General features: G+C 41.3%; 1 protein-coding gene across 3 annotated transcripts; it reads right to left on the bottom strand.

Annotated features, from left to right (window-relative positions):
- Positions 1–9160: 9160 nt before the first annotated feature.
- On the bottom strand, positions 9161–19671 carry tbx20 (T-box transcription factor 20). 3 transcript variants are annotated; one of them, XM_070912259.1, is made up of 8 exons: positions 19542–19671; positions 18416–18653; positions 17174–17338; positions 15630–15738; positions 13105–13263; positions 12614–12690; positions 9955–10106; positions 9161–9489 (listed from the first exon to the last, which is right to left on the bottom strand). In XM_070912259.1, the coding sequence occupies exons 1-8, from the start codon at positions 19669–19671 to the stop codon at positions 9161–9163; spliced, it is 1359 nt and encodes a 452-aa protein (XP_070768360.1). The 3 variants fall into 3 exon arrangements, with proteins under 3 accessions (XP_070768360.1, XP_070768362.1, XP_070768361.1); XM_070912261.1 differs by having other exon boundaries at positions 9955–10067; XM_070912260.1 differs by having other exon boundaries at positions 9955–10074; positions 12615–12690.
- Positions 19672–21151: the final 1480 nt, after the last annotated feature.

Raw genomic sequence — 21151 nt, 5'->3', positions numbered from 1 at the left:
CTATGCAGGCATAAAAACCTTTCATTGTTTCAGATTTCACAGAGCAAATATGTGTGGTTATTTCCCGGCATCAGGCTTCACACTCATTCATCTTTTTTGGATGGAAACGTCGGTGTGATCCAGACTGAAATGTCTCAACAACCACCGGATGGATTGCCATGAAACTTGAGTACACTCATGGTCCCCTGAGGATGACTGACTTGTGCCCTGTCTAGCGCCACCATCAGGTCAAATCTTTAACTTGTCCAATACTAACGTCATTCCCATCAGCCAGTGCTAATTATGTCGCGTTCAGTATCCCATGTTCAGTGCTAATTAGCAAATGTTAACATGCTAAGGTGGTTAACATGGTAAACCTCACCTGCTAAACATCAGCATGTTAGCGTTGTCATTGTGAGCACATTAGCATTTAGCTCAAAGCACTGCCTCACAGAGTTTCTAGCATGGCTGTAGACTCACCAAAACACAGATTTTATGAAGTAGTTGTAACATCAAATTGTCCTCAACTTTTAAAAGAACCTTAATCAAAGTTTGAATTTAGTCTGTGTTGGATGTTAAAGTTAAACATGTGCAGGCTGACACACTGTCAGAGCGGCGTTAGCCTGCACATGTTAGCCTGCAGGGAAGCAGCTCAGACAGCGATGCACTTCAGAGAGTCCTCCAAACCCCCCTAATCAAATGACCATGGATTTTTGTGTAGTTGGTCGTAGAAGGCCCAATTAATTATGCATGACAGCGGCTTGACGGCCATTTGATTTCATTACGCACCCCCTCCGAGCCGCCGATCCAATCAGGTTAGGACCCCCCCCGCCCCCGTCGCCTCTCTCTCCCCGTAGCTCCGGGCCGAGGGTTAGACTCCCCTTATCGGAGGGAGAGATTTCTTTAAGAGGGTGTTTGGGGTCTTGTAGGACATTTCATCATCATAATAAGTCCTTGTTATGCGGCCGGCTCTCTCCTGTTTCCCAGCTATCAGGCCTCGTTGTCTTTGGAGAGGCAGCAGTTGGGCTGGACACATGCCACAGAGATAGACTGAGTTTATTAGGTAAACAGAGAAAAGATGGGGGTGAGAGATAGAGTGCGTGACACCTGGGAGGACGGGATGGTGATGCACTGTCGCACCTGCTTTCAGTAAAAGTATCCTGACTCAGCAGTAAAAGTTTAGACTGGAACCTGACCGATGCACCAGCAGGCCGATATTATTGGCTGATTTTTGCTCATCACAGATATACTGGTATTGATGTATACCGCGTGTCAGCCAATAAGACACAAGAAAATGTAGCTTGAGAGATGTTAAAGTCTCATGCTTCACATACGTCATGATTTATTCACAAAGTTGTCCGTTTCCGTCGCATTTTGTTTTTAACACACACCAACTTTTCCACCTGAGCAACAACTTATTTGCAATATTTCAACTTTGTTTAAGTTTTCTGGAGTTTCCACTCAGATTTTTTTTTATGCACAAAATTGAAAATGTGCATTAAAGTGGAATCGATTAATAGAGAAAATTAGTTATGGACAATATGTCAATGGGGGGGAGAACCCTGCAGAGGAGAAATACTTTTTCCAGCCCTGCAGTCTGCAGTCTTGCTCAGGCAGCATTCGGCCTCAACAACTTCCACCAATAAGAAAGGGAAACCTCTATGTAGCCTGAGAGGCAAAACCCAGGGCGAAAAGCACACATTTCTGCTCATAAATCTTAATTGTTGTGAACGCACGGTAACAATTAAATGCGACTCAAATCAGGATCTAAACATTTTTGTGGCAGCTGGACAGTCAAAAATAGGATTTTGAAAAGTGACCGGGACACGTTCCCCACATCCCAGGTGGAAGTTAGACCCTTGTATATTCGTATCAGCTTCAAAACTCCAGTATAGACTCAGGCATGTGTCAGAGGCAATATTATATAACATGTTAAGTGGATTTCCTTGTGTCTGACACTGAAAGGAAAAGTACTACTTGGATCTTTTGGCCAGCGTAATCCTCCAACTCACTACTGTCAAAAACACGTACGAGATATGTTTTGATTAACGTGATTATCTTGTGATTCAATTCCATAACGTAACTGCATGCATATCAAAACAACCCAGTAATTTTGCATCAGAGTTCAAACTTGACATTTAAAGTTTTGGTGCATAGAGTTTGTAGCCGTACAGATATTTTACTGAAGTAAAAGTAGCAATACCACAGTTGGTTTTACATCAACTTCACTGTTTTGGTTCCACACAGCTCTCATCAGCCTTGTTTCTAGCCTCTGCAGGAAGCTGTTTTCAGCTATAAAGCTCTGATAAACCCTCTGGACATTTACTGCTCAGCACCGAACAGCAGACAGACACAGCTGGCGACTAGCTGGTGAAGAAAGCGGAGCATTCAGCAGCTAAAATGAGAGAGTCATTAGATGGACACAAACTTCAAACGGCTTCAAATGAATGCTGCTCCACGTCTGCTGTTTGCCGTAATAACTTTCTACGCTGATAAGAAGTCAATATGTTTGTGTTCACAGCTTGTTACGCTGCCCTCAAGTGGCCAAAAATTGATTAATGCTGGTTTAAGCTTTTTATGAAAAATGGCCTCTTTTCATAGTGTTATATATTGGATCATTATTTCTGGGGCATTAAGAGTGAAGCAGCTTTTTTAATATTTCTGCTGGTCGAGGTGGAGCTAATCTCTTCAACTTTGTATTCTCGTGCTGACTATTTGCCACTCGACGCGTGCTTCCATTAAACGCTGGGTTTGCAGATTAACAAAAGTTAAAAAGGTGGAGACATAAATAAAACAGGTGTGATGTAACAAAAAAAATAAAAATTGTACTTTTCACCACTGATATCTCATATATACATTTTCAGGCCTCATAAATATCAGAAGTCATCCAGAAACCACTGCAGCAGCCTTCATGTCAGACTATATACCTTTTTATACTTGAGCAGCAGTGAAATGAGTTCGAGCTCTGGCAGGAAGTCCTGTCGTCTCTTTGTCCTCAGACAACTTTGCTTTCAAGGTGGATTTCCCCTAAAACGGTTTTCCATTGTTTGCCAACAGGTTTCACATTTCGCCCCCGAACTCTTCTGTGTGTTTGTGTCCTCTGTCCTCCCTGATCCACTCTGTGTGGCCTGTTTGTTAAAAGCACTTTATCGCTAAATTTGACTTGGCACGTCTTGTCAGGAGAGATTGCGGCTGATGAGACTCTTGACCTGCAGATAAAACATCCATTAAGTGGTTCGTCTGGGGCCGATTCTGAACTCTTACCCTATTAGCATATTGTGAGCCATTTGCACGACGGTGCAGCGATGGATGCACACTGCCGCTGTGCAGCCAGTCACCACACCATAAAGGACCACCTCTCACTCTGCTGCTGTGCTAAACATCGTAATGCTTTCCGGCTGTCCTCCGCCAGACGATTCAAATGACCGCTAAAAGCCAGAGGGAAGGAAAAGAGGGCCAAAATGCAAAATTGATGGAAATGACATTAGATTCAGCTCATGCTCCTCACTGTGTAAATTATGCCCCAAAATGGACTCTCTGGCCGGACTGTTAGCTCCAATTTGTTGGGCCATACCTCATGGTGGCTTGTCTTGCCCTTCCCCTCTCCCTTTAATCCAATCAGAGCCACACTGGATGTTATTTATTTGTTTATTTATTTATTTTCGAAGGATGTAACCGATTCTTATCAGGGCTGAAGTGGGGCCTTCTTCCTGGTGAAACGGTGACTAACGTCCAGCCATCGATCCGTCAGTTCGTCTGCGGTGGCGGGTGATGGTTCTGGTGATAGACGAGCGTGTGTGTGTGTGTGTGTGTGTGTGTGTGTGCACTTTGTAGTGCAGATGTGTGTGTGAATTGAATAAGTTCATATGAACACTGACCAGGCTTATAAGAACATTATTTTGAGCTGTTTTCATTTCTGACATTGTTTTTATTTTTTTTTTTTTTTAGTAATGAATGGATCTTTTTTTGACCCATTCAAACATCCACATCAAGTGCTGCTCCTCGCCTGTAATGTTTACGCTCATATTCTTCTGATACGCTCATAAAAGCATTGGCAAAAGGCCTAAAATGTAAATCTACAACATTTCAGGGCTCCCATTTGAAGATACAGCGGGTTGATTAGCTTTAGAGCACATTATGATATATGACCTCAGAGTTGGCTTTAATAATTTAGCAGCTCCTCAGAGTTTCTGAGTGGGATGTTTTTGGTCCAATCCGTCTCATTTAGTCCTTTTTGACAGGATCACAGACTCTTTTATTTAACCTTCTCATACTTTTAGCAGGAGACATCTTCAGTCAGACAATGATAAGACTGCTGCTGTTCTATATTTATTTATTATTGTCAACAAATCCCAAGAAAAGACCAAAACCAACTCCAGAAAGATGTCCAAGTTTGCAATCATTTTATTACTATGTTGAGATCAAGAGTTAATGATCTCGTCATATTGTTAAATACATTGTTTCTGCAAGAAAACAAAAGCGGTAACAAAATAAAGTCGTGATCTCGAGACAGAATCTCGACGTATCTCACATCATCCTGCAAACCATTAGTGTTACATGTGACTTGTCCTGTGTAAATAATGAATCCCTTGCTGTCTGTGACGACTCCTCAGTGATTCAACCAACGTGCTCATCAGTTCAGGAGACCTCGATGTTCCTCCTTTACAATAAACTACAATAAATAAACTTTATCTCTGTCCAAGCATCATCAGACCTTTTCACAGCAGACATTTTGACCCCTAAGTAAGACATCAGGACCCTGAAACTGAAGCAGCTAAATGGAATTCAGCCATCATTATTTTTTATTATTTACATATACATATATTTGAATCTGTTCTTCTCTTTCACTTTTTAATGCTCTTTTGTTTAGAAGGATTATACATATGATCGTTGTCCTAATACGCCATTGCTGATGAAGTGCCATCATTTACAAACCCACATGGAAACCGCTTCATGTCCAGACATGTGAGCTCCTCTTTCAGGTAAACACCTGTTTATAAGATAATTGAATCATTGGCAACCATTTATTACATTCTATTATTAGATTAGGAGAAGCTGCATGAAGTACAAAGTGCTGTTCTGAAGTTAGTAAAAGTGTTTGGTTGCAAGAAATAGTTCCAAATCAGACTGATGAGCCACATCACTGTGAGTTTTCACACGTTTAATGGCTGTGACAGATGTTTGATTTCAATATTTAAGCGAAATTACAGTTAAATTAAAAGACAGAACCTTTTGTTAACAGTTCACAACCTTGTCTGACATGGAGTCTGGCTGACTTTTGCAGTTATACATTTGTAGATTTTCTTTTGACTAGGTGGATGTACAGTAAACCTGAAACCCATGACAATTTCTTCTGCAGCTCTGAAACAGGTTTTCAAAATGAATCTGATAATTTAGCAGTAAAGACGAGTTATTATTATTATTATTATTACGACTTGTGGTGCATCTGATGGACTGTTTTAAAGTGTTTCACATTAATATCCCTGGTAATGTGATTGGCCTGAAAACATCTGGAAGTTTAAAATAGTACGGACATGATGCAAGTAACTAGATGTAGAGGACACATCTGGCCACTAGGTGGTGCTGTAAGACATGTTTGTGATGTGAAGGCAGTAAAAATCAGAAATGGAAGAATTATGTTTGTGTTTTTGTTTTCTTCCTCGGTGACTCTGAACGTCCCGGCAACTCATTGCTGTTTCAGCCTCTTAACATTTAATATTTCATGATACAAGATACAGAAGTCTTTGAATGGCTTCGTGAATTCTGAGGAAATTCCTGAGGCAATAATAGAATAATAGAAGTAGAAAATGTCTGTTTCAGTTGTGTTTTTTTTTTTAAATGATTTCATGATTTAATTTATTTCTGACAATCTGTGATTCATCGAGAGAGAAAAACGTACATAATGTCAGTCAGTGAAAAAAAGAAAGAGTTTGGGTGGTGATATATATTTCTCAAGGTTTACAAATAACTATTTTTAAATGCGGCATAGTACATTACACATTATTTCCAGAGAGCAAAATAAATATATTGCACTTAAAAATCATCAAAACACAATCTCGTTCGGTGTCATACTCATATTATCACATACAAAAGAAAAGAAAACAGTTTTGTTTTTTTTAAAAAGAGATTATTTTCAGTGGTAAATCGGGACTGTGCGTATGGTTTTACATTTACACTGATTCAACATTCAGTTCATTTGTGCGCACCTTTCAAACAAAGCTCAGGGTGCACATCAGTAAAAGACCCAGATTTGATTTCCAATGCAAAGAAAAAAAAGGTCAAAGTACAAGATGTTTTGACTTTCCTCAATAAACGGATGAGATCGAATGAACTGCTTGCACATTAATGATATGCAAGGGGTCAGAGCAGAACAATCATCATGTGGCACAAGTCAAACTGGGACATTTACAGTGTTTGTGTGTCACTTTTATACATTTGTTTGAATTCTGCCTCCACAGAGCAGCAATCAAAGTGTCTTCATCATCGATTTCACACACCTGGAACAACATAACGCCCCACTTTTGATACATCAGAGGTTTCTTTCATGGTGCAAGAAGTTTAAATATTTACCAACGTGTTTCTTTGGATTTTGTGCATAAAACGTGACATCCTCACTGGAAAAAGTCTCCATCACAACCCGTCATTTCATCAATTACTGCGTATTTCCAAAATAATCCCACTTGAATGAGTTATTTTCTCACTGCACCACAATCAAGAATAGAGACTCCAGCAGATTTGTGTTGGAAGCAGGTTGAATATATATTATAATATATTATATTATATTATTATATAATAAATCCCACTGTAATGGTCGACTTTTTCACACGTTTAGAAAATACAAAAAGGTTTTTAGTAGCCTGATCAATACTGGATTTATGAGGCTGATACCGATATCAATATCTTAAAGTTTAAAAACAATCAGATAAGGATGTGTCAGCTGATATTTGTTTCATAAATGCATTAACTAACATGTTTGATAAGGATCCCATAAATCTGCTCAGTAAAGATTTACGAACTTAAATCGATTAGTCCATCAACAGAAAACTAATCAGCAGGTATTTTGATAAATTATTAATTTACTACTTCTCAAATGTTATGTTTTTCTATGTGATAGTAAACTGAATATTTGGGGGGTTTTGGACAGATGGTTGAAAACAACAAACAATTTTAATTTGTCACGTTTAGCTTAAAAAACTAATCAATAGTTTGTTGCAGCACCAAAAGAAAACTAAACTTCTCTCTGAAAGACAAACTGTATAATGTTTCAGCGTTTCTAAACTACCTTTAACATATTTTTATTTCTGTCCTGTAATTTGTTGTTATTTATCTTCCGACATACGTTAAGAACTCAGTTGATAAGATGGAGAGTTTTTGTTGTGGAGCTCCTCATAATAAAATGTATTTTATTATTATTTTATTTGTATTTCTTTATAACTGTCAAATAAACTACTCCTCCAGTGAGCTGCCATTTTTATGCACCTGCGCCGTTACTGAGTCGACTCCAGCAGCTTCCAGCGTCTTCCTCCGTCTTCCTCCCTGCGTGTTTTAAATGAGACAGCAGAGAGCCATTATTTCCAGGTGTGGATGCCCTGTCGACACGCTCCGATGCTGCCATGAATCAGCTCGGTAACACCCGTTAAAGACCAACTGCTACAAGGCTGCAGTCGACAAGTCGACAACACTGTCGATGCTGTTCTCCTTCAAATGTTTCTGGATGTCGTGACATAAAAGACCGGCGGGAACAGATTTATGGCCACTTTCACACAGTGAATTCAAATATTAAAACGGATGATTTGAACTCAACACGTTTTGGTAGTGAAGGCCCAGTCGCACCAGAAAGTAACGGCGAAATTGATTAATGAACTTCTGTAGCTTGTGAGCTAACGGCTAACATGCTAACAAGCCGGGGACTCTTTGTACTTTCTCTGTTGAGGGATAAAAAGCTCTTTGTGCTAGCTAGCATGCTAACTGTCAGTTCAGTCGCTGGTTAGCTGGGATGCTGACGGAACAGTGAGCTCACACAGTTTATGCAAAAGACGTATTTGCATTATCAATTCCATATCGTCTCATAACGGTCGGTAATCCATCCAACAGAGGAAGTTAAATAAAAACGTATGGAGCACCACAGACACTAAGCTACGATAGCTTCCTCCATCTTGGACTCTCAAGCCTCCCTGGTGGCTTGCTATTGTTCAATGTGGCATGAATTTGCATGTCAAAGTTCACCAAAGTGAAACATTTTACAATCCACAGATTGCATTTAAATTTATTTATTTATTTCGCCGCAAACTTTAGCCGTATCACATGCTGGTATGACCGAGCCTTTAAAGTATGCAAAAAGCCTTCACCGTGTTGCAGGTCAGCTTATTCGTCCCATATTATTCCATATAAAGTTCACCCAGCGTGTTTGTCTACTGCGGTCAGCATGCGTCCTATGATTTTTTTTTTTTTTTTTTTTGCACTCTACAGTGAGAATTTTAAATGAGTAAATGTTGCCTTTTCATCTTTGTACAATGCATTTTAACGTTTGTTTTTGACATTATTTTCAACAGAGCGTGAAGTTTGAACTGTACATATGGCTGCCTTTCTAGAAAACAGAGGAGAGCTGAGACGGCCACTCTGATGCGCTGAAATGTCCACAGACTCAAGAGTCTTGGTGTCCCAACAGATGAGTCTCTCCAAAAATCCTCATTCTGAAGGATCACACAGCAACCTGCCATCTTTAAAGCCTCGGTGGAGACCCTGTAGGGACTGTCAAGCGTTTAGAGGGAGACAGGGTCTTCTAAATATTTGTTAAAATGAGTTTGAGTTGAGGATCCACTTTCTGTTCTTCAAGGGCCAAGACCACACATGCTCCTTTCAGCGTCTCGCTTTAGGTTTTATAGTTTGTATTGAGGTTGTAAGTGTTTGTACAATGTCGCTAAAGAGTTCATAGAAACCACAGGACCTATCGATGTGTCCTCAGGTCCTGTGGAGACGCCACAGTCCTTCTTTTTTTTCTGGATTTTCTGGATCAGTATGGCACATCCTCCTCACCTCACTCAGGGGTGAGGGGAACTATTTACAAAGACCAGGGGGACAGATACAAACAGGATGAGGCGTGATGAGCCAGAGTGGAGACGTAACTGGTTGCACTGGATTGGGGATGAGCATCAGAGCGAGGATCCTCCCCAGGACGGAGTCATACGAAGGGCGTCATGACTGTGGAGGAGTGGCGTAGTCCCTGGATGGCGGCATAGGGCCCCTGCTGGAAGTAGTGGTGGTAGCGGGGCATGTGAAAGGAAGGGAAGGACGGACCGCTGCCCTGCATGGTTCCAGCCAGAGCGGTGGGCGTCAGCGGCATGCCCAGCCGGCTGTAGGGGGGCAGGGAGCCCTGGATGGGGTGGGGCAGGGAGGCGGTGCCGGTGCCCATGGCCGACAGGGTCTGTGGGTGCTGGAAGCCAGAGAAACCTGAAGTTGTGGTGACCCAGGAGCTCAGGGAGAGGTTGTCTGAGGCTGTGAACGCAGAGCCTGCAGAAGTAAACACATAATTAGGTTAAAGGACAAAGCTGGAAATATCCTTTATTTTGTCCCCAAATCCAATGAAAAGACCAAAACAAACGTGTTCCACTGCTGCAGGAAATACTCGACAGAGCACCAAATGTGGATTCATCTGCAGACAAATGCTCCCAACAAATGTACTATTTCCTTCTGTTTGAGAAAAGTACAGTGCCCAGCTGTTTTAGGAAATTACTGAGCCTTTTTCTTTTCTTTTCTTTTTTTTTTTTTTTAAACAGGACATATATTTGTAGCCTGTACTTAAAGATTCAGTAGGAACCATTGGCCTGGAACTGAGTGAGAAAGAAACAGATTTCTGGTCTTTTTATGGGACAGAATAATAATAATTATTATTATTATTTGATTGTTTTTGTAGGATCCCGCTCATCTCCTGTATCTACGCTGACATGACCTGTCGTGGGTGTGGCGGCCGCTCACCTCTGGCGTGTGCGGCGAGTCCGTCCTCGCTCAGGTTCTCCTCGTCGCCGGTGTAGGTTCGGATCGGCGACCGGGCGTACGAGTGCTTGTGGATCAGATTCTCAACACTTTCCCTGCAGCAAAAGCCGAAGAGAGAGCCCCAAAATAAATCTCTTTTTTTCCCATTGTAGTGGCACCCGAATACAACAACAGTACACACACTTTAAATGTACATCAGAATATTTGCATCCAGCACTTAAAAACACAAAACACTTTTCATTTTCTTGCTCTTCCAACGTTATACTGAAATCTGTGACCCGTCAAATTCTGTGACTTTTACTTTTTTCTACCTTTATTTGCTCATGAAAGCCTCATTGAGATTAATAATAACACAGATAACAGAAATATCTCTATGTCGCAAGATCAGAATTAAACAAATAAAAACGGTAAAAATCACAAATAAATAGAAAGAAATTTATCTAAATCTACATACTTTTTTCCACAATTTAAACCTATTTATATTTTCAAAAACATGTTTGAAATATTTAAAATAATGTTTTAAACACATTACACAGGCTCATGTTTTCACAAAGTCGTATATTTTGATAGTTGTTATTACAGCTACCTGTAGAACACTTTAGTGTGTCTCCTTGCGTTCATGTAGTATTTTGGTTTACATGTCTGAAAATGTGTGTGTCCACTCTTTGTGTAGTTGTTGTCATGTTTGTGTAAACTATGCATGTAGATTTTGGCCTGTGTGTGTGTGTGTGTGTGTGTGTGTGTGTGTGTTCACTATCCCACAAAGTGCATTAGCTCATTCGAGTCTTGTCAGATCGCACTTCTCAAACACAGTGACACAAATTGTTGGGGGGAGGTAGTGAGCGTGTGTGTGTGTGTGTGTGTGTGTGTGGGTGGACAGGCAAGTGGTCTGCATCATGAGAGCCATGCGTCCACATTAGCAGCCCCCCCCTCCCCCCTGCAGCCCCACCAATTAGGTTAGGAAAGTGCAATATCTGTCAGCAGAGGAGTACAAATGTGTGTGTTTTTATCAGCGGCGGCCCCCTCCGGCACAGAGGCCACAGCAAACTCCCACAATGCACGGCAGGGCAGGAGGGAGGCGAAAGGGGGGGGGGGGCGGGGCGGGGCATGCTGGTTTCAATCAGTCACTGCAGCCAATTGAATTACAGTGTGTTTTAGTGCAGTGGCCGACTCCAGACTAATGTGATTTCTGCAGCTCCCCGAAGATCAATTGATCAGGTCTAATTCACAGCCCTCAAAAAGAGAGAGACAGAGAAGAAGAAGGAGAGGAGGAGGAGGAGGAGGAGGAGGGGTGTCTGGCTGTGTTTCGGACGTCTCTGGTTTGGGATGTTTGATTGAGGGAAATGGGCAGATGGTTTGATTTTGTCAGCTGATTTTGGCCGTAGTGCCGGAATCAGGAATTACGAGAAGTGTGTGTTTTGGCAGCGTCCATAAAAATTCTTTGGATGGGGATTTGTATGTGTGTGTGTGTGTGTGCGCGTGTGTGTGAGGGCGTGTATTACTCATGTTGTGAGGACAAATCTGCTTACACAGTCACATTGTGGGGACTCACCGTCCTTTTGGGGACAAAAGTCCCCAAAATGTAAATTATTCCAAACATAAATCATTAAATTCATATGAAGACTTAGTTTGGGGTACGGTTAGGTTAAAAAGAGAGGCGGTCTACATCCCAAGGGTGTAGCTTGCGGAGCACAGGCTCAGGTAAAATAATATAAAACTCCTCTAAATATAAACAATATGTCCTCTGAACTGTGTGTGTGTGTGTGTGTGTGTGTGAGGCATCTGTCTCATGCACATTATGGTACAATACATAAAACACTGAGAATATAATATAATAGAGAATAAAACTACAGTATGGGAGAAAAGAAAGAAAGAAACAACAAAGGAAAGAATGACAGAAAAATGGAGAGACAATTAGAAAAGAAGGGAACACGAGAAGTAGGAAAGACTGAAAAGGAAAGAACAATTGAAGGGACTAAAGGGAAGAGAATAAAAGACAAAGAATAAAAGACAAAGAAAGACAACAGAGGAAAGAAGGAAGGAAGTAAATCAGAAGACTAGAAGGCTAAAATGAAAGAAAGAAGATGAGACAGAAAATATGTGAAAAAGCAAATAAAGGAACGACAATGAAAGGAAAAATTAAAGTATAAGGTTAGAAAGGAGGACAAGAAGGATGGAAAATAAAGAGGGAAGGAAATACTAAGGAGAAAATGGTGAAAGACGAGAAAAGATGGAAATACTGAAACACAATAAAGAAAGAAAGACGGATGATGAAGCTGTTATCTGTTTCATTCTGACACAAACACGGAGACGTAAACTGTATTTACTAATGAGCTGCAGGATATCTAACACTCCCCTCTGCACACACACACACACACACACACACACACAGTCATGTTTCCATCACTTCAGAGGACATTACATTGACTTACATCCATTTCCTACACACTTACCCTAACCTTAACCACTCCTTGCCTAGACCTAACCCTGACCCCAAACCAAGTCTTCACCCAGAAATGTAATGATTTACATTATGGGGAAGGCGAGTCCCCACAATGTGAGTAATATATGCACGCATAGACAGTCCCTGTGTATCTTATCAAGGGTAAACAAACTGTGCAGGACCCAGAATCCCCTGTACCTCTCCATGTCCGTCAGCCGCGAGGAGTCCCGGAAACCTTTGGCGAACGGGTTGCTGTCAATCTTCAGTTTGGTGATCTGCGAAACAGCAGGAGAGAAAACTGTAAATGTTTGTAACGTTTTATTCACCCAGCCGTTTGTTTACAGCCATTAATGTTTGACTCTTGACTTGAAGCGATCAGCTGTTGGATTTTGATTGGCTCTCACATTGTTTCACATGATCTTCCTCAGGTCAAGGATGAACTTTCAATTTCAACTTTTAAGCCGTCAAAAAAAAGGGAATTTGAACATCGACACGTCCATGTCAACTGGGAAATCTCCTAATGGAGGTTGTGTGATACAATCAGAAGCTCCACTAAATGGAGCTCGTAGCTACAGTGTTTTTAAGTCTCATGGGAGCCAACAGCAGAGTTTGGCACTTAATCTAAAGACAAAGACGAGACACGTGGGCCTATAATGCCCATTGGCCCGCGTCTGCCGTCAATCACTCACCAGCTGGTTCTGATAGGCCGTGACGGCTGTGAAGACGGTCTCAACGAAGACGAAGGTGCGGAACTCCTCAGACTTGAGGTTGAGCAGCGAGGCGGTGTGGTCCTTCTTCTTGATGATGTGGACCCGCGGCTGGTACTTGTGCATGGAGTTGAGGATGATCTGCAGAGGTAAACGGCCAGAATCAGTGACGACCAATGAGACAGGGTGAACGCGCAGGTTCAACAGTCAGACTGTCAGGGACAAGCAACAGACTGAAATGACATACAGTCTAACCGGCATAAATACATCAGGTCTGGTCAACTGGTATAATCTTCATAGCTGCGAACTCACGTGGGTAGAAAAAGGCTGATCTGCGGCTGAAAAAAGTCTCCAACAAATGCACAACAATCCCATGACAACTAAATGGACCCTGCGTTGAGTTCGTTTTCTCAAATTTGCTTTAAAACATTTAAAGGTTTGGTCCAGGACTTTATCAATTTATTCCTGATATTTAGCACACACATTTATCACAATGTTATCAATGAACAAACAAATAAAAGAAAAGAAATAAATCTATAAATAAATCTACAACAGTAACAGTAAGTGAGATGTTAAATTAGGGACCTTTTACTCTGAGTATGGCATAATGCCTCATCGTTTCTTGATTGATCCTGACTTTGTGCGGCTTTGCGTGTATTTTGAAATGAAAATATCCAACATATCGAAACCGCCTCACTGGTTTGATTGAAAGGGAAGGCACGGACAACAAAGATGGAGAGAAAGAAAAAGAAAAAAAACAAGTGATCTTGTAAAATGACAGATAGAGACGGGGATGCAGCGCAGAGAGAAGAATAAAAAGACGGAGGGAGGAACAGAGTGAATACAGGGAGAGAGAGAGAGAGAGACAAGTGTGAACAGATAAAGTTGTTAACACTGCAGCAGCTGCAGGTGAGAGTTTCCAATATCCAACAATAGTTCCCGTCTGGCTGCAGCCCAGGAAACAGTTCATATTAATCTTTCTCAACCTCTGACTCAGGACGCTAAATCTGAAGTGAAATACAGACACAAATGAGTGCTAAATGAAATTCAGCAACATGTTTGCACCAAATGCACTACTTTCATTTCTGCTAATGTGACTGATTACTTCAGCTGATAAAGCAAAATAAAAAACGTTCTGTTTATTATAAAAAGAGTAATATTATTTTTAGTATTAACAAACGTGTCTCTCCTTTATCAAAGGATTTAGCTGCTTGTTTTTCTGAACGTTAATACACATTTTTGATTGTATTTATTCTGGACACAGTAATGCTTTATTTTGTGCTGCTTTCAGGTTACCTCCATTTTAAAATGTGCAGCTTTGGAGTACACAATTATTTCATTTCAATTATTCATACATGACTGGTAGGCCTATAAATTATTATAATTGTAAACGTCTTGCCTGTATTGTTATTGTGCCTCAAGATTGAATTATATTTTTCAAAATGTCAAGGCTTCGGCAGCACTGACGATTACACAAAGAAAAAAATGTCTGTCTGGTCATCAAATAATGGAAATATTATTCATTTATATTATTATATTATAATAATTACAGACTTTTATTTTTCAAAACGGCTAAAAACAGATGGTCGTGATCTCTTTTCGGTATGAATGCATTATTTCTTCTTAAAACAAGCAGCTTTAGTATTTATTAATTCAAAATATTGCTGCTACGTGTCTCTTGTACAGCCTACTGTATATTCACTGTAGGTATTACTATCAATCAGAGAAAGAATATGTATCTGACAAAAGTAAAAAGAATAGAGGGATATACAGCAGTTGAACGTTGTGTATTTGTTTTGGTTACTTGCATATAAATAGTGTCAGGAAGCTATTTTTGGACACACACACACACACACACACACACACACACACACACACCCCTCAGGATAATAATGACCTTGTTTCCCAGGCTGTGTCTTACTGTTGGCTAATTAATGGATAAAAGTTAAATGGTTTTTTTTTGGGGGGGGGGGGGGTTTCTGTTCCCTGCTTGTGTTTGGCATGATGCCTTCAGTGAAAGGAGGATTAAAAGAGCAGTTTGCTCTGTCAGGCGCGTAATTATAACGTCACACAGGCCTTTAAAACCTGACAGAGAGACTTAAGCTTTTTCATGGAAATTCTACATGACTCACTAACTTTAACATGTTTTTGCAGAATCACCCTTTTTAAATATTTTCACATGCAATTTGGTCGATATCCAGACTTACAACTTGTTAAATGTAACAGACTAACTCACAAATCCAGACAAGAACCTTTGACCGGAAGACAACGTTATTTCAGATACAGCTGTATAGTTAAGTGTTAGCATGTCCAAGCTAGCGTTGACTGCCGGATACGTTCATAAACGTTGCCTTGAGTCTGTTTCTGCACCTGAAATGCAGTTTGCTTAACTCTGCGTGAGTTTCGTCAGAATAAAGCCTCTGCAAGCAACACTGCGGGTAAACACGCGACGATTTTAAATCTGGAGACAAAAGAGGAATAAAGTCCAGGAAGTAGGAAGTGCTCACGTGTCCGTGTTGGTCCAGCTCGTTGTTTGTCAGTTTGACTTTCTCGAAGGAAACCATTTGCTTCATCAGCTGCTCTCCGGTGAACGGGGAGTCCGGGTGGACGTACAGCCTGCAGGAGAAGAAGAACAGCGGCTCACGTCCTCAGCTGTGATTGGCTGAGAGGCGTTCGAAGCGAACGTTCGCCACCCAATCAACGCACAAAGTTACAAGTCGCTTAGCAACGGCGTTCTGCCTTCCGGTAAAACAACGCGTGAATGTTGCGGAGCGGGGAAAACATTGTTTCAGGGTTTTTAGGGGGTTTTGAGCGTGTTTCGGTATCGGAGAGCAAGAAAAGGATGAGGATTAAAATCATTTCTGACTAAATGAATTCATAATTCTTTGTCACTCCGCTTGTGGTGATTAATATTGAACATTGTACCAGAAATGCTGGGAATTGTAGTTTAGACCACATGCATGCGGGGCCTTAGCCAGGATTTTCGAAAAACTGAGGTCAGGAGTCCCTTAATAATATGACCCCACCCAGACACACAAAAAGGGAGTCTCCTTCTTTTTTTCTTTGTAGTTGATTTCCCAACATAAAGCCAGGAATAACATTTTGGTGGAGTAGTAATAGTTTTTTTTTTGTAATTGAATGTATTGGGTCTAAGAAATATCTATAAATAAATAAGACGCCATCGTGGGAAACGTTTTAATTGTAGGACGTAAACGTCCCACTGACTTGACCTCGTGGTCACTGCCTGGGTGCAGGGCCTTTACCGACAGCTTCAGCTGGTCCACCGCCTGAATCGACACGTTCATGACACCAGTCAGCGTGGTATGAATGTTCCCAGATGCTTCCTGGTACAGATTCAATTATTTCATTCGTCTCAGTCACGGTGGTGGCCTCGCGCAGCTCGCTGGTCTCCAGTTTTTTCGTCGCGAGCTGTTGATGTTCATTTTAACAGAAGAAAAAAATCTAATACTAATAATATAAGGTTGAAGAATGTGTTTGCCAGCAATACACGTTTTGAACACCAACATCTGGGGCAAAGTAATCCAGCCAGGTAACAAAATACCGGAGTGCAGAATCACGACGGCCCTTATATCATAAACATCATGTCGACTTCATCCCTCCATTAAAACGAGATAGCACGCATGTATTTCAGCTATAATTCACACAGTTGTCACTTTTTAATTATTATTATTATTATTCAGGTTAGAGGAAGCTTTGGTCCTCACATTACCAGCTTTTGAACACTGTGTGAGTTAACTGGAAATATCAACCTTTTCATCTTCAAAGCCAGACCTCCTGTTAAATAGAGATCAAATAAATAATTACAAATGATGTTTGCCTCGTTTGAATTTTGATTTGGAGGTTTTCGATTTTTTTTTCTTGCTCTTTGCTTTTCTTTACAGTGATGAAAAAAAAATCCTTTTAGGACTAACGCGTTTCTGTCACCTGTAAGACCATGGTGTTAAAACCAGGGTCGTGGTCTCTCACTGAGGATTCATTGAGTATTCTGCTCAGGTGGGCTCTGAGAGGTGTGCAGGGTGAGTCTCTGTACCTGGCGGGCAGAGGGGGGTCGGCCTTGCCGGCCACCAGCCAGGAGGAGCGGTGGTAGGCGTACCGGTACCGCTTATTGTCTACTGGAACGATGTCCATCAACACGATGTACTTAGAGTCCTGGTCCACTCCGGAGAAAGAGACCCGGATGGTGGGGAACATCCTCCTGATGGAGAAATGACAGGTGATATTATTATTATTATTATTATTATTATTATTATTATTATGTGGGACTGGACAAATATAATTAAAATAAAATAAAGACCAAGCGATTAATTTCCAGACTCGGTGATAATCAAGTGTGTGTGTTGTTTTATAGAATCAAATCAAATCAAATCAAATCAAATAATTATTAGCCAGAATTTCTAGAAATACTGACGTCACGTCGTCGCTCTGCGACACAAATAGAAACGTTTCCAGATGTTTTTAGTTTCCTGGAATTTTCATATTTTTCTTCTTCAATTATTTGCAACTTTTATTTCCTAAAATGGCGAAAATCTCAAACCTTCGCGGGGATAAAATTCTGGTGGGACAATAATCTTTAATCTATCATCAGTCAGATAACTAAAGTGTAAAAAGACTGCAATGAGCCTAATAAATACCTGTCGTGTGCATTTCTTTTAAACTGTGTGTCGCTTAAACTGCAGGACCTCGTTGCCTTCAGCTCGGCTACAGACAGGCCACGTTGTGCAGGAATATAATGTTATATAACTTTATGAAAGATAGGCTTATCACAGAAATACTTACAGAACTACATATTTATGCAGTCTTAGCGATATGCTTTCTTCTAAGGACATAAACACATTATCTATTTTTAATTCTTAAATGATTTGAAGTGCGCTTCAAGCCGCGGTGCTGCGTGGCCTTATATGGCCGCAACCTACAGCTTGTTCACCGGACTGTAGGTGAGTAAAGCATTAGGTCGTCTGCAGTTCACAGTTCACAGGTTGGAGAGCTGCAGCTGAGCTTTATTCTTCATTTCATATGTTTTTAAAGGCTCAACAACAAACAAACACACTGCAGATGTGACGGTGACCCTGAACGCCACAGCAGGACTTTCATCAAAAACTCTTTAACGAAAATAAACTTGTTGTAACAGTAAATGATCACCTATGGGATCCAATAATCAAGCATTTATGTTACGTTCATTTATTTTGATTGGTATTATTGTTGTTGTTAAATCCTCTTGTATGAGGCTGCGTGAGAAAAACACAATAATTAAACTGAAATAAAGACCGTTTACCTTCCAGACTTGGTGATGATCATCTCGGTGCCGAGCTCGTGGAATTTGTCCCACAGCTCTTTGGTCTCCAGGCTGCACGAGATCTTCGCCATCTCCTCGCTAGGGATGCCGGGATTGGTGGGGATGAGCGGCTCCGTGCACACCGCGGGCGCGCTCCCGCCGAAGTCCCCGTGGCCGTCCAGGGAGGACAGGTCAGCCAGAGACTGCTGGTTGCAGGAGGACTTCTCCACAAATTGTTCTGGTTTTGATGAATAAACAGAAGCGTTTCATTTTATTTTCACTTGTTGTCATCAGTGAAAGCAGCAGCAGCAAAGAGAAACTGTAAACTACATGCAGACGTTACCAATTTAATAAAATAGCGTCTTTATATTTCCTTTTATTCTTGTCATTATTATTACTACATTATCCAGACTGTCTCCAATGCAATGGAAAATAAAAGGGAATAACATTTTATTTTATTCTTTGGTGTTTGGTAAACCCGTTTTACAATTTCACTCAAATTCTAAAAATAAAAAGACATACAAATTAAAACACATGATCAGTTGATTTTTTTTTTTTTTTTTTTGCAAAACGAAAGCTCCAAATAACACACACGTTCATAAGAGATCGAATAAAATAAAACAACACTCAGGCTGATATCTACGGTTTGTGGAGCTCCGTGTGTTCCCGTTTATTTGATGTAAAATGTCAATGATCCCAAAGCAGACACTTCAGACACCTTCTCCCCCCCCCCCCCCCCCCCTTTCTAATTTCCACGTCGTGTTTTAAATCAGAATCGGTAGCTTAAAAAATAGTAACAAGACTCCAAATTAAACAATCACGTAAACACAACGAGCTACTTATTATGGGGGTGTTACGATCTTTTGCTGTCATTTTGTATAAAGCCTCGACCCTCCGTCTTCTGCCTCACGGTCATCACTTCATCCTAATTCACTTATTTGCATTTTCGGACTTGTTTGTTCAAGTTGTATCTGTTCTCTCCTCTGCTCCTCAGCCCTTCTTTAACTCTCGGGATGTTTGCGTAAAACAGCTTGAACAGCTGTAATGTGACGCGCCATTTCACCTGAATCAAACTCGCGTAAAGTTTTCTGTTTTACTCCCCGGTCCGGCCCTCCTCCATCCTTACCGAGAGGCTTGATGGTGTTCTCCTCCGTCTCTTTGTCCTTACTGGACTTCCCACTGGACATCAGGGCGGCTATGGAGAAAGCATTTGCCCGGGATGAGAGCTGCGGTTTCGGGGAGGACGTGTACTCCATGTCGGTGAAAAGGCTTGGACCAAAATATTCCACCAAAAATCCTCCAGAAACGCTCAAATCCGCCTGTTTTTTGTCTCCCAGCGGAGGAAATAAAGACGCGCAGGAGGGAAAGAAAATACGCACAGTTTCTCCTGGATTTCGCTCTTTGCGCACAATCTGCTCGCTCTCTCGGATAAATACTCGCCACTTCGGAAGCACTTGTCACTGCCGAGTTGTCAGTCTCGTTGGATGCATGTTGAAGGAAGCGGGACGACTGACTCCACTGGCTTGCGCGCGTCCTGCGGTGTCAGATCTGAGGCCGGCTGCTCTTTGGGAAGCCTCGGTCCGATTCACCCTCCCCTTATAATTCCAGTCTGCCCTCCAATCACGGCCTCTGCTTCCACGTCACGCTCCCACTGTCCCACAGCAGCTCTGATACCAAGCAGCCAATTAAAAAACCTGGAGCTTTTGTTTTTTCAGGCTAAAGACTCTGAAGAGAGTTTGTGGTTGAAGAGGAATAAGACGTGATGTTTTCATGACTTCATTGTGTCTCTGCTGGGTGATGACAGTGGGAAGTGACCAACACATGGATAGGAAAATGGAATTCTTTGCTCTCATTGAACAATATTAAAAAGTGAAACTGACTTTATGTTCGTAGCCCTCTCATGGACCCCTGGAGGGCCCCCAGACCACATGTTGGGAATCACAAACCCAGAATGTCAACATAAGAGAGGTTTGCCCAAGATGGTGCTATCTGATAATTAATGATGATGATGATGATGGTGATGACAGCTTCACACATTCAAGATTCAATATCATCTCTTGAATAATCTTAAATGTTTAGAAATTGAAGCGTTTCAGTCAAACCAGCTGTTGATTTCTGATCGAACACATACAGACCCCTGGCCTGTTCATTTTATTTCATTATAATGAATACAATCCAGGTGAAGCTTACATTATTATCGTGTGTAATAAAAGATGCAACTTGGTCATTTCTGATATTGTAAAGGTGTATTAAGTCCAATTACACACATCAGGAGCAATTTAGGTTTCAGCATGTTGTTCAAGGGCACTTGAGGAAGATGCTGCCAGATACCTGTTGTACCAAAAGTCTTATCAATCAAATCAATCAATACGGACCCTCTAGAGGCCCTCTGATTGGCGTGTTTTTCCTGGGTGAGAACTTACAGCCTGTAGATATGTATGGAGCCGTTTGTCTACATCAGCTCTGCCTGATGAAGGTCTGAGGACGTCGTGAACGTCGTCAACATCCCTCTCGAGCGTTTGTTTCTATCTATACGTTTGTCACCCCGATTGTCCAAACTGTAATTTACTGCTATTCTAGTGTATCTACTTCCTGTCTGTCCGTCCTGGGAGGGGGATTCTAACACGTGGTGAAGGGTTCGAGGGTGTAAGGACAGAAGGTGGTGCACGCTGTGCAGGTTGTGAAGGCAAATTTGTGATATCGGGCTACATAAATAAAATGGACTTGACTTAACTA

The sequence above is a fragment of the Enoplosus armatus genome, chromosome 9 (genome assembly GCF_043641665.1).
Source record: "Enoplosus armatus isolate fEnoArm2 chromosome 9, fEnoArm2.hap1, whole genome shotgun sequence".
NCBI lineage: Eukaryota > Metazoa > Chordata > Actinopteri > Centrarchiformes > Enoplosidae > Enoplosus > Enoplosus armatus.
This window is presented reverse-complemented; position numbering and strand designations above follow the sequence as displayed.

Excerpts from the sequence above, each read along its gene's own strand:
- tbx20 (XM_070912259.1), bottom strand. The coding sequence starts at position 19,671 with ATGGAGTACACGTCCTCCCCGAAACCGCAGCTCTCATCCCGGGCAAAT. Across the intron at positions 18,654-19,541 it reads GAACACCATCAAGCCTCTCG|AACAATTTGTGGAGAAGTCC; the intron begins GTAAGGATGGAG and ends CATCAAAACCAG. Across the intron at positions 15,739-17,173 it reads GACCCCCCTCTGCCCGCCAG|GCTGTACGTCCACCCGGACT; the intron begins GTACAGAGACTC and ends CTTCTCCTGCAG.